This window comes from Budorcas taxicolor, chromosome 13 (genome assembly GCF_023091745.1).
Source record: "Budorcas taxicolor isolate Tak-1 chromosome 13, Takin1.1, whole genome shotgun sequence".
Classification (NCBI taxonomy): Eukaryota; Metazoa; Chordata; class Mammalia; order Artiodactyla; family Bovidae; genus Budorcas; species Budorcas taxicolor.
Genome location: NC_068922.1, coordinates 7,217,961 through 7,233,650, shown reverse-complemented (window position 1 = coordinate 7,233,650; position 15,690 = coordinate 7,217,961). Strand labels below are relative to the sequence as shown.

Below are 15,690 nucleotides of genomic sequence, written 5' to 3'. Positions count from 1 at the left end.
CTTTGACATCTTTTGAAGAGTTCAAGTCAGTTATTTCTTAGTGTTCCTATGTCAGATTTGTGTGGCATTTCCTCCTGCAATTCTGAGTCTGTGCTTTTGGTGGGAACGCTGCAGAAGTGGCGGTGAGTCTCAGGGTGTCTGATCCAGAGTCGCGTTGTGTTAATTTGCCCCTTACTCAGTGATGTTAGCTTCCATCACTTGATTAAAGTGGGGTCCATTGCATTTCTCCACAGTGAACTTACCCTTTGCCCCTTTGTATTTCATAAGAATTTTCTGGAGAGATTCCATTGAGACTGCATAAAAAGCACACTCCTTTCCAAATTTTCCTAGTTTTTGAAAGTGTGATGCTTTTCTAAAAAAAAGCTTTCTCTTCTCCCCCATTTTACTTATTCCTATTTGTTTGTATTAGACAGGCTGGGACCTGGGACCTAGGTCTTGTATGGGCTCGTTGATTTTAATTTTGTTCAGGGATGATAGTTCTTTACTGTTATTGTTTATTCTGACACTTAGATTGACACAGATATGGCCAGTTGGGGGTCTCTTCAGGCTGATCCGTGGGCCCTTTCCCAAACTTTCATCATTCTTCGAGGACTTCCTCATCTTCTGGCACAAAAAGATGTTCCAGATACGTTTAATATTTTCTCTGCCCAGGCCCTGGAATCAACATTTCTCCAAGGAACCCTGGTTCCTTTTCATAGAGAATGATATTTAAAAAACCTTGACCTACGGAGTGTGTGTGTGTGTTTTAAAGGAAACTACGTTATGGAATATTACATTTACTAAATCATTGTATACTGTGTGCATGAGTGTGTGTGCATGTGTGTGTGTTTAATGTTACAAGTTTCAAACAGAGGAGCATTTATTTTACATGTAATAATCATAAGTTTTGACAAGGAAGAAATACATTTTTCATTTCACAGTAAATGGCATTACACAGTTTTGAGTACTAAATCATCTTGACATTTATGAAGGAGCGAATGGAAAGTCGGGAGCTGAGTGTGTTAAATATAAAGCTATCTTTAACTGTTCTATTAAAAAGCAGAGATTTATTTTCCATCTGTGATCTGAATGTGCCTATTTGTATTCCCTTCCCTGGCAGTGGAATTTCTGTGGAGCCACACGACCGAGAGCATGTGTGTTGGATACATGTCTGCCCAGGATGGGAAGGCCAAGGTACGTGGGGAGAGCTGGGTGGGTGAGGGTAGGAGGGGGCAGGAAGGGAATGAGCAGAGTCTTACAGACAGCACAGGAACCTCTAACTGGCTAGGTGGATACAGGGAATTCTTTTTGGCTTCTCTTGGGTGGTAGCTCTGTGATCTTTATGAGAATCTGATAAAGAACAGTTACCAATCCCAAAGAAAAATAGCAGATCTTTATTTGCTTTTGATGATGGAGCAGAGGAAATTAGAAAAAACCTTTTCTTTTTTTTTTTTTTCACCTTGTTCTTTGTCTGTTGTGAATAAGAAACTGGGACTGGGGAAGAGAAAGTGGGTAATGGGTTGACTGGGCTGGGTGGTTTTGCGGGGAGGATGGGAAGACCTCAAGGAAGCTGAGGCAGAGTTAGCCCAGCACCTGGACACATCCTGCACTTGTGAGGGCAGAGGCACCCGCGTGTGTGCAAGGGCTGCCTGTCTCGTGCTCTGGGTGCTCTGACACGGCATCCTCAGGGCAGGGCCAAAGGTCTGCACCCCGTGTGCCCTGTGCCCTGCCATCCCCCAGGGGTTACAGCGTGGCAAAGAAGCCCACGCGACTCCTCTTGAGTTGCCCGGCCTCCCTGCCCTCATAGCAGGTGAGCCTGGGAATCAGAACATCATTTGTGGATTTATATTATACTGGCCTCCTGTTCTTGTTCATAAAATTTTTTAGAAACAGCTGTGGCCTCCGATGTTTACTTGGCATTCAGTCGTGTCCGACTCTTTGCATTACTTGGCATTAAAGTACCTCAGTTACAAAGCTGCAAAGCTGGGCAGCCTCTTTTCCAAAGGACATGATTTATTTTACACATTTGGAAATGCAAGTAAGGAAACTTCTGATGTAAATTGTTTAATATAGGTGGCATCGTTAACAAATTAAGTTGACATGTAAGAAAGAATATTTTCTTGCTTCTTTGTCATGGAATACCACGCAGGCCTTTGAATATTATCCAGCAAGTTGGTAGCATCACAGGGCTTTGTGAGGACAGCATGTGTTTGTGACAGTATTATAGAGATCACTCCCACCTTTGTCTCAGTTCAGTTCAGTCGCTCAGTTGTGTCCAACTCTTTGCAGCCCCATGAATCGCAGCATGCCAGGCCTCCCTGTCCATCACCAACTCCCGGAGTTTTCCCAAGCTCATGTCCATTGAGTTGGTGATGCCATCCAGCCATCTCATCCTCTGTCGTCCCCTTCTCTTCCTGCCCCCAATCCCTCCCAGCATCAGTCTTTTCCAATGAGTCAACTCTTCGCATGAGGTGGCCAAAGTATTGGAGTTTCAGCTTCAGCATCAGTCCCTCCAATGAACAACTTTGTCTCATCCCTGCCTAATACAGTATTTGTATTGTATCCATATATTTATTTCGTATGAGTATGCAGGAAGATTGTTTTGTTCCATAGTATAAGGAGAATTGAATTATAATGGCTCATTTAAAAAGGATGATGAGTTTAGAGCAACACTAAAATAATTTTCTGTGTTGATGGAAATGTTTTGTATTTATATTGCGCTGTCCAATAGGACAGTCACTAGATACAGATGCCCTTGAGCACTTGAATGTGGCTGGTGTGCTTGAGGAACAGAATTTAAAATTTTATGTAAATAGCTATGTGTGGCTGTGGCTACCATATTGAATAGAATGGGTATAAAGAATGAGTGGAAATTAGCACAACATTGTAAAGCAGTTCTCTTCCAATTAAAAATAAAGGAAAGAATAATGAGTGGAAAAGTGACTTTAAATATTTTCAAACATTCAAAAAGAAAACATTCTTTTCTTCCCAATGGCAAAAACAGTTGTTATTATTATTTTATAATAAGCCTGGTAAGCCACAAAAATCCTTAACGGGCTTGCGGCCAGTTAAGTTTCTCCTGCCCCTGACACGTAGAATCTGAGCTAAGATCGCTTCTTAACAACATCAACAAAAAGACATGGAAGAAGTGGACCTCAGTACTGAAGCCTGTCTGGTGGGGACGGTCATGTCATTAAGCCCTGTACTTGGACTGTTATCCTGTTATAAGGTCCCTGTTGTCCCTGCTGGTGGCCCCCTGAAGACACCTTGCTATTTAACATGAAACATAGGAGGAAAGAGCGTGGAGACTCGTGCCTCGAGCCCAGAGATACTTGGCTTCCAGTTGTGTTGCGTGACCTCTGGTGGGCGTGGTTTCCATAATGTTGGTAAATTCTGCAGCTGATGGTATCGATGGGCCAACAGACAGGGCTGCTGCTTTCGCCTCACTTGTCCGTCGTGTGTTTGAGCGTCCTTGCTGAGAGTTCAGGCCTCTCCCTTTCTTCCTCTCATGGCTACAAATGCGTCCCCGCAACCCCCGAGCAAAAAACAAACAAACAAAAAATCCCCGAAACACTAAAGCTTTGGTTGTTGAATTCTATTGATTAAAAAAAAAAAAAAAAAAGCAAAAAAAACAAAGAAAGAAACCAACAAAACCAAAAAATATCTCTTCTGTCATAAAGCCTGGAATTTTATTGTATTACAAGTATGGCAGAATTATAGATGAGAGATTGAGCTCAAAAGAGAAAAGAGGGGCTATAGCAAAGTTTATATTCTTTTTAAGAGGGAAAGCTTTTGGCCTACCGGCCCTGGTTTCCTTATTTCTATGAAAGAATTATTGACTTAGTGGCATACCCACTCAGCATGATGACAGTTTGTGAAACATGCTCTCATGTATGTTGCAAACTGTGGTTGCAAAATGAGAAAGGAGGCATCTTTAAAAACTAAAACAATAGCCATAGTATTTTTTTTTAATTTAAAAGCAACTTCTGAAAAAAAAAAAAACTTTTTTTTTTAAAATTTACTCTGCCTTCCAAAATTGCCTCCTTTCTGCTTGTTACCAAACTCAGAAACTAAAATCACTTGGCCATTCAAACATTTTATATAAGCTAATTATATTTAATCCAAGTTAAGACCTTGAGTTAAAGTTCACCCAAAATAGTACTGGAAAGGCTGGATAATAACTAATACCATTATAACCAGAATCCGTATGTAATTTGAACAAATAGGAGTAAGTTCTTTTAGAAGTTTCTTTTTTTAATAGAACGTTTTTGCAGTGATATACCTTAATTTAATTTCTAAATCCCTACTGTTGCATAAGTTAAAGAGATTTCTTTTTAATTGAACCAAAATTAGGGCATTGATACCAGCTGAATTTAAAAATCAAATTGCCGGTATCCTACCCAAGATAGCAGACAGTTAATGAATGGTTTTTAATAAACACCCAGTGTACATGGACTACTGTAATAAAAACAGATGTTAAAATTGGCATGGAACTTATTCAAGAATAATAAGTAAAACCTAGGTTTCTTTTACGATGTAGAGGTCATTTTTTTTTTATAATATAGTGAAAATACTGTTATAAAAATTCATCCTTGAGGAGGAGCAAGCTATTTTATGGTCTTAAGGTGCTGCCCCAGGGTTCTTCTTAGTTTCAGGGAAAAATAATAAGTATATAATGGAAAAACCAGGCAACAACTTGACCACGTGATCAAAATTAATGTCACCGCGAGGGACAGATGGACATCATGTGCCTCTGGATGTGAGAACCCGAGAAAGACACAGCATCTCTTTTGCAGTATCCCATCTGGAAGCGTACCATCTGAACCTAATCAGAAGGAAACATTAGAGAAATAAAAAATGAAGATCATTCTTGGAAGAAAGAAAAGGGGATTGTATTCTTCAAAAATGTCAGTGTCATAAAAGACAAAGGCTGAGGAAATGTTCCAGATTAAATACTATTAAAGGGCAGTGACCACTAGCATATGTGGTAACTGATCCCATGCTGGACCCTGGATGGTAGGGGGAAAATGCTAAAAATGTATTCTTAGGTCAGTGAATAAAAGGGCATATAGGTAGTAGAAGATGTTATCATTTTAAAATATCTTTGTACTGTAGTATGTAGGGAAATATTCTTACTCTTAGGGAATATAAACTCAAGTATTTAAGGGTAAAGGGCCATAATTATACAATGTCTTCTCAATGGTTCAGAAAATATTGTTATGTGGATGGACGGACAGACAGATGTATGTATGTTGCTCCGTCGCCCAGTCGTTTCCGACTCTTATGTGATCCTTTGACTGCAGCTCACTAGGCCCCTCTGTCCATGGGACTTTTTCCAGGCAGGAATACGGGAGTGGATTGCCATTTCTTTCTCCAGGGTATCTTCCCCACGCAGGGGTCAAACGCACATCTCTTGTATTAGCAGGCGGGTTCTTCACCACTGCGCCGCCTGGGAAGCCCTGAACAGACAGACAGTAGTAGGTCGCAAAGCAAATGAAGTGAAACGTTAGCAATGGGCGACCCTGCGTGAAGGAGGTGTGGGTGCTCCTTGAACTAGTCTGTATATTTTTGAGATTATTTTCAAATAAAAAGTTTTTTAAAAAATATCACCCTTGGCTATTATGGCACATTTGCCTGGTGTTGCAGTTGAGCAAGCATCAGAATGGGCTGCCAGAGCCTGGGTCCACCTCCACCTCTTGCAGGCTGTATGACTCTGCGTGGCCACTGCCTCTCTCTGGATTTCAGAGGCCTCATGAGTGAAATGAGAGCAAGAAAACCTGACTCTGCCCTAAGTCCTTCCTGGTCAGACTTGACAGGAGCAAGGAAACAAAATCTGATGTCTGAATACAGATGAGTTAAGTCCTTCGTATATTATGGATGTTGTATTTATTACGGCCCTTCATTCCTAGATACTTGTTGGCCATCTGCAAAACTCTAAATTCTCCATTCCAGATCAATTAGCATATATGTTGCTATTCAGTTTTTGGTAGGATTTTTGCAACCCCAAATGTAGTATCTACTATGATTTGTTTTTATGAAGATAGTTTCTGAGTCCTTTAAAAAAATCTCAGTAAATGTCTGTGTAGAAGGGATAGCACAGATAAGGTTTCTGAGAGTTTTTTACTAGGCTTAACTTGCCTCTCAAGGAAAGGTATGGAGGAAGACTTAAATATAAACGTGAGGTACTCAAGAGGGGGCCTCTAGGTGGCTCAGTGGTGAAGAATCCACCTGCCAATGCAGGAGACACGGGTTTGATCCCTGAGTCAGGAAGACCCTCTGGAGAAGGAAATGGCAACCTACTCCAGTGTTCTCTCCTGGGAAATCCCATGAACAGAGGGGCTTGGTGGGCTACAGTCTGTAGGGTTGCAATAGTCAGACAGGACTTACAGACCAAACAACACAAGAGAGAGTTACCAAGAGAAGTGAGAAAGAGACTTCCACTTCCAGTTAGGATGAAGAAAGGCAGAGGAGACTGTTGCTCCTATTCCCAATAATGAGAGTGAGCTGGATATACTATAAAGTCATGGATTTTAAAAATTATCCAAAGAGCTGAATACAGTAGAAAAATTTAAAGGAACTAAACTTCAGAAAAAGATAAGACTTTTCCTAGGAGAGAAAAAAACTCTGACTGCTTCATTCCTGGCAGAGCAATAGGAGGGGTTTTAAAAGATGTCAGCAAGGTCGTGTATAAAGAGGTGACCTGATATAATAAGAGAACAGGCCCTGGAGTTAGCCAGAGGTGAATTTCACTCCTGAGCCTCCTGCTTTATAACCTGGGACAGGTTACAACACTAACCGTTGGTTTCCTTAAAATGGGACTATTACTGATGTTTTCATAGTATTCTGAATATTAATCGAAAATACAACCACAGGGCATATAATAGAGCTGTTTATACATGTGTTGTGATGGGCAGTGGTGGTGCTGGGAGGGTCACGTGATAGCAGAAGCAGTGAGAGTCTCTCAGGGCTAGCGCCTTGCAGCTCCGCAGCCTCGTTCACACGAACTGTGCTTCCAAAGGTACCATCCACAAGATTGACACCTCCTAGGTTTTCACGCTGATCCCCTGGTGGAGATGGTCAGGCTTATTCCTTTTTGCCAAAACGTAAGTCTATTATAAACCAACTGACAAGTGAATTCAGAGATTCCAGAAGAGGAAAAAGAGAATTGTTTGAGGCTACAAGAATGGACACACACGTACACACACACTCAGCTCTGCCGTTCAGGCCAGTATGGTGGTAATGGAGCCCTTTTACAAAGCTTTCTGACTGGATGTCTACCAATTTGACAGCCTTACAGACAGGTTTTGAAATGGAACCTAAGTTGCCTGCAGCATTCCAGTTAAGCTCACCTAACTGAATAATTTCACTTTTAAAAGTAAGAGAGAAGAATATTATTTGCTGGCTACTGTTGAGTGTATCTCGGGCCAACACAGGCAACCTTCTCAGATTCCCTTGAGCTCTAGACAGTGGAGCGTCTTTAGGTGGGTTGACCATGAATTCTTAAAAGGGACTTCAGTTCCATGGTAGTGGCCAGTGACATTCAGCCACTAGGTGGATTTATTGGACCATATTTTAGATTTATGAAGAACCACTTAGATACAAGTTGGCCTTGGTCTAAGCCAAATATTAGCTGCTTTTGATAGTCTAGTCCCCATATTACTCAACAGCTGAAGGAGTCTGATCCCTGGCAGGAGGCCATCTGCCCTGGGATGGTGTTAGGCGCCGCCAGCAAGCTCTGTACTAGGGAAACATCCCAGACAGCTACATTTGGCAAGTGTGCTTACGGAGCAGAAGGAAAAGTGGCTAATCAGTGATTTTACTTGTACTTTCTGAGCTTGCCCAGAATTTCAAATATAGAAAGTTGTATTTCTTTTCCATGCTCTTAGGACTGCCAGGAGGATCCCATTGGGTCTATTTAGAAAGTCCTGTAGACAAACAGGAGAAGACTGTAGAAGGCTGAATATGTGAAAAACAAACTTTAATCAGAAGTTTCCTCAGCCTCAACTTTGCTTCTCAGAGTTGTTGTTCGCTTTATTTTTCTTGCCTAATTAGCCTTATGCCATCGGTTTCTTCCAAATGATTCATTTGACAAAGCTCCAACGCAATAAATAGAATAAACACAAAGAGGGAATTCACCATGTTGGCAAGAGCATAAATCTTCTCAGAGTTATTAACCATATTTATCCAAATAAATCTCATTTTAATCGTGGTGTAGGGTTGGATCTCCGCAAAGATAAATATGTCTATTGCTTGGACTTGTAGACACTCTATGTTAGTTGCAAGGTGGTGAGTAAACCTTTTTTGTTTTTTTATTGTAGCAGCATGGAAAATAATGAAAACATTAATTTCCCTGCCTCTATGTGCGTGCATAGTCATCAGTTTACATAGTTCACATCAGGTGTGAACGCAGCATTGGAATGTCACCTTGTTACCCTCCAGAACCCAACATTTTAGGTAAATGGGTACCTTCCGAAAGCAGAGACATGCCTACTGTTTACCCACAGGACAACACACACTGTGAGATGGAGCTGAAACAGGCATTCACGAGAACTATTGGCCTGATTACTCACAGTGAGTAAGAAGTGATTACAGGATGGTCTTTTCTTTCTCTTGGTTCGAAAGCAGTGGACAAATGAGGAAAGAAATCCTTTCCTGTTTTTTTTTTAGCCTAAAACAAAAAAGGCCATAATTTTGGTCATGCCATTCTTATTTCATGTCACCTTCCTAACTTAAAGCGTGGCATTGGTTTCTTTGGTTGTAAATATTCAGTGTCACCCATTGGTTTTATGTTGTAAGAACTCTCATTACATTATTTTATTAAGAAGGTGAGTAGTGAGAGGAACTGAATTTACAGGCATGCAGTGTACTCGGAGGCTCTAATAGCCCTGCAGGACCCTGCATACATGGGCATTCATTCTATAGGAGATGTCTTCTATGAGTGGCTCCACGTTGAAGTTGAGGGTGAAATTTTGAGGCCAGATGGTTGTTTGGATATACTTTTTATCCTCACTGTCCCTCCTTCCCCTTAACCTGCAGAGTTGAGCTCAAAAGCTGGCTTCAGCAACACATCGCTTTTTTAAAAAAGTTGAAAATATTACCTAAAATTTTTTTGAACTTATACAAAATAGAAATTTTGTATAACATTTTATACAAGATTTAAATGTTTTAAGTTTTCTGTAAAAGCACAGTTTTCTTCCTCCTGACTTGTTTTCTCATAAGAGTACGTTTGGCTACACTGGGACCCACTCCCTGCATAGCCATGATTAGCTGGTCCCAAGTGGTGGCCTCCTGTTTGGTGGGGCCTGGACATTCCACTCTGCCAGTCCTATGCCTGGCCTGCTTCACTCACAGACATCGGCAACTGACCTGTACTGTAGATTTTGAACCCTAAGTGAAGTCTACCTGCTAGAATACATTTTTATTTTAGTACCATTCATTCAAATAATATAGTTTCTGTCTTTTTTTAAGTCTTCAACTTGGAGTGTCCATTCTGTCTAATTCTAAGGATTAAAATTCTTCTCTGCTGATTATTATGTATAATTTTTTATGTCTTGTAAGTAAAGCAGTGCTGTAAATTGGTGAAATTTTAACATTTTAGTAATAACTAGTTGAGACATTTGGATATGGTTGAGCTGCTCTCTCTCTTTACATTCCTTTCAGATACTTCCGTGGCACATATGGCGGTTTACTTTCATGCTCTTGAGCTGTCACTGCTGCACTGTACATGTTTGGACTCTCCTGTCTGCTGCAGTGTTGAAGAGACGAAAAGAAATGTAGAATGAGGGTTGTATTAACACTTTGTTATTAGGAGATGCTCAAAGTACTTGGAAACAGCTTTTTCTTCACTTGAAAATTAATTATATTTTAAACGTGCTTCCTATAAGGGATGAAAAGCCCAATAATCCCCCGACTTCTTCCATTGATAGCTCTTTTGTATATTATGGTAAAATTCTGAACAGTTAGAACCTGCCAATAGTTAGAACCCGCTCTGTTAAAAATGGAAGATCTTGGCAAAACAAGCTCTTACTAGGCCATTAGTAATAAGCCCCAGTAGCCCCTGAATAAAACGTGCTTCCAACCCAAATTCCTAAAGACTTGCAAAGCCAGTTCAGACAGGAAGGACCTGGTCTTTAATGTGATAACCTCTTATGTACAAGTTCCTGAATCTTGCAGTTTATGTTTTTGTTCATTAGGCCATACATAATTGGGGAAGAAAAGAAATAAATACAATCTATAAGATTTTCACCATGAAAGATGACAAAAATCCATTTCTTCTTAACCTCAGTTAACCAGCAGTAGAGCTAATCTGGGATTTATTACTGTATTTAATAATGATTAACTAGGAAAGAAGCCTTGATTCTTTGGCTTTGAGATTTTAACTATTAAAAAACTCAGTTTACTTAGGAGTAGAGTTTTGATGAAATATAGCAGCTCATTTTTTAAAATGAAATATTTATTAAACAAATACTGTTGAGTGCCCATTAGATTCAGGTTCTTTCCTGAGAACATAGTAGTGAACAAAAAAGCCAAGAATCCTTGTACTCCTGGACTTACACACTAGTGGGGAAAATACTAAACAAGATAAATAAGGCACAGACTATGTTTGTGGTAAGTGCTAGAAAGACATGTCAAGCTGGGAGGATTTTAAGAAGTATGAGGTTTCCAGTGTGAGGTGGGTCTCACTGACAAAGTGTCAGTTGAATAAAGTCTTGGGAGGTTTATGGGAGCAAGGCAAGAACATTCCAGGTATGAAGGGCAGCAAGAGCAGAGGCCTTCAGGCAGGAGTGAGCGTTCCCAATGCGATGGAGGCACAGTGGCAAGCTCGGTCTTAGTGGGTCACAGTGAAAAGTGAGGGACTAGACCTGGTGGGTTGTGATCGGTCGTAGTTAGGATTTGGGCTCTTCCCCTGAGGCGGGAGCCACTGGAGGCTGGGGAGCAGAGGACTGAGAGTGTCTGACTCGCGTTGGAGGAGGTGGCTCCCGCTGCTTTCTGAAAGGGAGCCAGCAGGGGAGCCTGTTGCCACTTGTGTGAGCAAGAGTGATGAGCTGGACTAGAACATAAGCCGTGCACAGGTGCTGAGCGCCAGCTGGCTTCTGCACCCAGTTTAAGGTGAAGCCAGCAGGGTCTGCCACCGGGCTGGGTGGAGGTGTGAGGGAATCGGAGGAGACAGCACTGAGAATAGGGCTGCCGTTTACCAAGGTGAGGAGGACGGTGAGGAGTGAGGAAGCAGGCCTGAGGGTGTCCGGAGCGAGGGCCAAACTGGAGGTGCCTCTCTGAAATCTCAGCATATAAATGCTAAAACACACACACACACACACACACACACACACACACACACACACACACACACACACACACACACACACACACAAAACTGCAGGGATAGATGAGATCCTAAGAGAGACACACACACACACACACACACACACACACACACACACACACACACACACACACACACACACACACACACACACACACACAAAACTGCAGGGATAGATGAGATCCTAAGAGAGACCAAAGTCGGAGAAAAGACTTCTGAGGAGTTCCCGTGTTCATAAGTCAGAGGAGTGAAGGACCTAGCACAGGAGACAGAAATGGCCATACAGATTGGTGGAGAACTAGGGCAGTGTCACAGAAACCAAGGAGGGAGAGTCTCAACATTTCAAGGTGAAGAGAGCATTCTAGCTTTATCAGATCCTGCAGTCTGGGCCCATGAAATTAGGTCTGAGGACAGACCATTGGATTTAGCATTTGGAAGGCATGGCTCACCTTGGGAAAAAGCCATTTCAGTGCAGTCGTCAAGGCAAAAAACCCGAGTGGAGAGGGTTTAGAGAGAATGGAAGGACAGAATCTGAGGAAATAGGAGCAGGCAAGTCTTCTAAAGAACTTTGCTGTGAATGAAAAGAAATGAAGTGGCAGCTGGAGGGTGAGTTGGGTCTGGAGAATTATTCTCTGTCCTCTTTCTCCAGTGTAACCAGGGACTTCACTTTATGTCCAGAACACTTCACAGATGTTTCTCTACAAAATGAGTTGAGAAGTGGGGTACCCCAACACTGAGTGGTTTGGGGAGGTGAGGGACAACCAGCAAAGGGAACTGAGGTCTCAGTGTTAGGGCAGAAGAGAAGGGAGGTTCCCGTACAGCCGGAATTGAAGGGTGGCTTCCATTGACATCTAGGATGAGCTGGCTTATGGCGTCCACAGTTTCCTTTATTGGTGGGTGTCTGACCTTCACATGCTCAGGTGCCCGTCCGGCTCTAAGAAGCATGGACTGGGCTGACATTCGGCCAGGCTCCCTTTTTTCCAGAGAGCCTCTCCTGGGACCAGCAGAAGCCAGCGCAGGAAGCCTTGCCCTCTCTCATTCCAACATTTTCACAGTTCTTTGGTGTCACATGGGTCAGATCAATAAGTCAGGGAGCAGATGGTTTCGATGAGGAGAATTTTCTTCAAAAAGTGTTGGTGGTTTTTATTTTTGCCACTCCCTAATTCCTCACTGACAGATCAACTGAAATTCTCAGGAAATAGTTCCATTAGACAAACAGTAGTTTCACTCTTATGATAGTTTCAACATTAGCCTTTCATTTCTTTTCAAATACAAGATAGTCTTTTCAAGCTATAGTAAAAAAAAAAATTCATGTTGTCTGTCAGCTTACCAAGCAGAAGACTGTAACTGCCATTCTGGGCTTTCACTCACTACATGTCATTCAGGTGCTGAGGCTTCCTCCTCAGGGTCTCCAAGAAGAGGCCACCTGCTGGGTTTTACCGAGGAAATGGTGGCCCAGAGATTCCTCTGACAGAAGCAGAGGTAACCCCCCGCCCCTATGCTGCCCAGAGGCCTGTCAGGCATGGCTCCATCTCCTCAGCTCAGCTCAACACCTCCTCCTCCTCTTCCTTCAGGAAGAAATATCTGAAATACGAAGTTACTCACATGAGGCCACAGAGCTACCAGAGGTCGAGCCAAGATTCAGGCCAGGTGGTCTGAACCCCAGAACCAAAGCTTCTAAACAGGTCATTGTCAGGAGAGGCCCAAGCTGGAGATGTATATTTGGGAATCTCAGCATAGAAGTGCTTTCATAAAACGAGGGACTGGATGAGATCACTACGGGAGTGAGCGCAGATGGGAGAGAAGGGGCCTGAGTCCTCGGGAGCTCCTGTGCCATTAGCTCGGGGACGTAGGGGGCCTGCAAAGGAGACTGAGAAGTTGTGGCCACAGAGGCTGAGGAGAGCAGGTGAGTTTGGGGTCCTGGAAACCAAAGAGAGGGGTATATCAAGGAGAAGATGCTGTCGATGGGTCCTGTGTGGACAGCACAGTTATTTTGTTCGTTCTTTCTCGGCAATGCTCAGGAGTGGACTGGGGACACAGTCATGCCTCCTGCAGTGGGTCTCCAACAGTAAGAAAGGACACAGATTAATTCCTCAATAGGTTATGCTGCCGCATTAAACGCCAACTAAATCACTCTGCTACATAACTGAGAAAATACAGAATGACAGAAGAAAAAGAAAGGCGACCCTGGCCCTGAGTGAGTCCCGGAGCGCAGTGCGCTGCCCCACATCAACCACTGTCAGCGTGTTCGCATATTGCCTTCAGCTTCCGCAGCTGTGATTGTGTTTTTTTTACACAGTTGTGATCGTTTGGACTACTTGGAATGATACGTTCTGATTTCTTCTTTTTTAAAAATGAATTTTTAACAGAAAAGTAGTCATGTTCCTATTTGAACATTTAAAGAAGAATGAAGACTATTTAAAAAATCAGAGTAGAGGTCTCTAGAGTCTCAGAATGCACGATTAACATGATGGTGTCAGCAGTGTTTCCATGTCGTCTGTATGATGTGTCTACTGTCCCTTTTCCCTGACTGCCTTCCTCTTTATCCAAGAGGTAACCTAAGGCAGGCTTTGTTCGTGAAAACTTGGGGGTTCAGACCCTAGGTGTGGAAATCTAGCTTCCTGGCCCCGCCCGCAGATACTCTGATGTGGATGGCCCAGCTCCGCTGTCTAAGAGGCCCACTCCTAAGTTAGGCTGTATCTAAAAGAAAGGTGATACAAGTCCTGGGACCAATCGGGATTTCAATGACTTCTTAAAAGCGCTGTTTTTTTAAAAAAAAAACAAACGATAACCAAATTCTAAGAAAATTTAAACATGTGGGTTTTTTGAAAAAAAAAAAAAAAATTAAACAGCATTTAGAGGGCTGTTCTAATGCAAAACTGTCTAAAATGTTCAAATCAGAAAGAACCCCCGATATAATTGAGTAAAAATTTTCATTTTGGGCTGCAAAGATACTGAAACCCAGAGATCTAGTGAGCCTACCCCCTACCCCAGTCCATCCTCAGCAGAATTAAGGCTCAAATCCAGTTCTCTGAATCCCAGAATCAAACTGAAATTTGTAGGTAAAATGTGTGGCAGTAGCTTTTCTGAGCAAGCCCTATTTCACCCTGAAAAACTACTTAGTCATAAACCTCCTGTAGTGAGACTTGTGTCTCTTCACAGAGCCTAATTTAGAATACTTCATGGTAAGACTTTGTGGGAGTAAAGAGAGCCCTAAATTTGGAGTCCAAAGGCTTTCATTCAAGGCTCAGTTTTTCCACTTCCTCTGGGACCGTAAGCAAACCACATAGCCATTCTGAGCCTGGCTTTCTTTCCACCTGAAAATTATGTATATTATACATCTTTCTACCTGAGAGCCTATTTTGAGGTGGTCTCATCAGTGCAAAGGCACTATGGAAACTAAAGCATTATGCAAATCTAGGGACTTCATATTTTTATTAAGATTTTACAAGAAACTCGTTTCATAAGGAACTAGCTTCCACATCCTGCAAAGACCTAATTGCCTTCAGAGTGAGATCCATGTGTGTTTCATTCTTCTGTCCCCTCCTAATAAGTACAGAATAAATATTTGTGATATAGTGTAGAGCTTTTATCACCTTTAGCAGAATGGGATATCCATGATAATTCTCCATGTGAGTGGTGATATAATAGGTCCTATGGGCTTACCCTGTTGATGTGGATGCCTTCACAGGGCTTTTAAGCTAAACATAAGGGGCAGTGTTGTGTGCTGTTGCCACTGACGGGCGGTGGTAAAAGAAGTAATACACTTTGCCAGGAGCCTGAAACAACATGCTGTTTTCATAAGACTGCATTTTCATCTTATTTGGAGGTTCCTTGAACATGATATTTCTATGTGAGAACAATAGAACGTTTCCCATTATGTGGCCTCGTCTCAGGACTGATGATGACATTTACCATAATGCTGTCTTTGTGCTTTGTCCACGTTTGTCAGTGGTCTTTTATGGCGTCCTTGTTCTAAATAGAGAATGAGGTAGGGGGCAACTTACACTAAAATGATTAACATATGGCATCGGTTCCTCCATCTGTTGATATTTCTGATTAGGTTGAACTTAAGAATTACATCTTCAAATTGCTCTGGCATATTTCTTACTTTTCGTTTAAGACAGTGAGTGATTGGGATAGAAGTAAAATGCTTGTTTTTAGATTCATTCACAGTGTAGACAAGACCTAAAGGACGTCAGTGTCAGAGAATGTGAAAACTTAGCAAGGTCTCTCTAGAGCCCTTGTTTTACAGCCCTGAGATTTTCACTGGTTTTCCTGATGTCAGATGGGTTAGGGAAGTTAGCACCCAGATCTTTTGCCCTGTAGTTACATGGGGTTTTATTCTATAAAATATACGCGTTATTCTGGATTACATTAAGCAGTTT

General features: G+C 42.1%; 1 protein-coding gene across 1 annotated transcript in view; it reads left to right on the top strand.

Moving 5' to 3' along the window:
- The window catches only part of TASP1 (taspase 1), a 254,366-nt gene that overhangs the window by 225,205 nt on the left and 13,471 nt on the right, over positions 1-15,690 (top strand). The window contains exon 12 of the mRNA XM_052651058.1: positions 1,100-1,173. Within this exon, the coding sequence (XP_052507018.1) occupies positions 1,100-1,173 (74 nt within the window). The remainder of the gene's footprint in view (positions 1-1,099; positions 1,174-15,690) is intronic.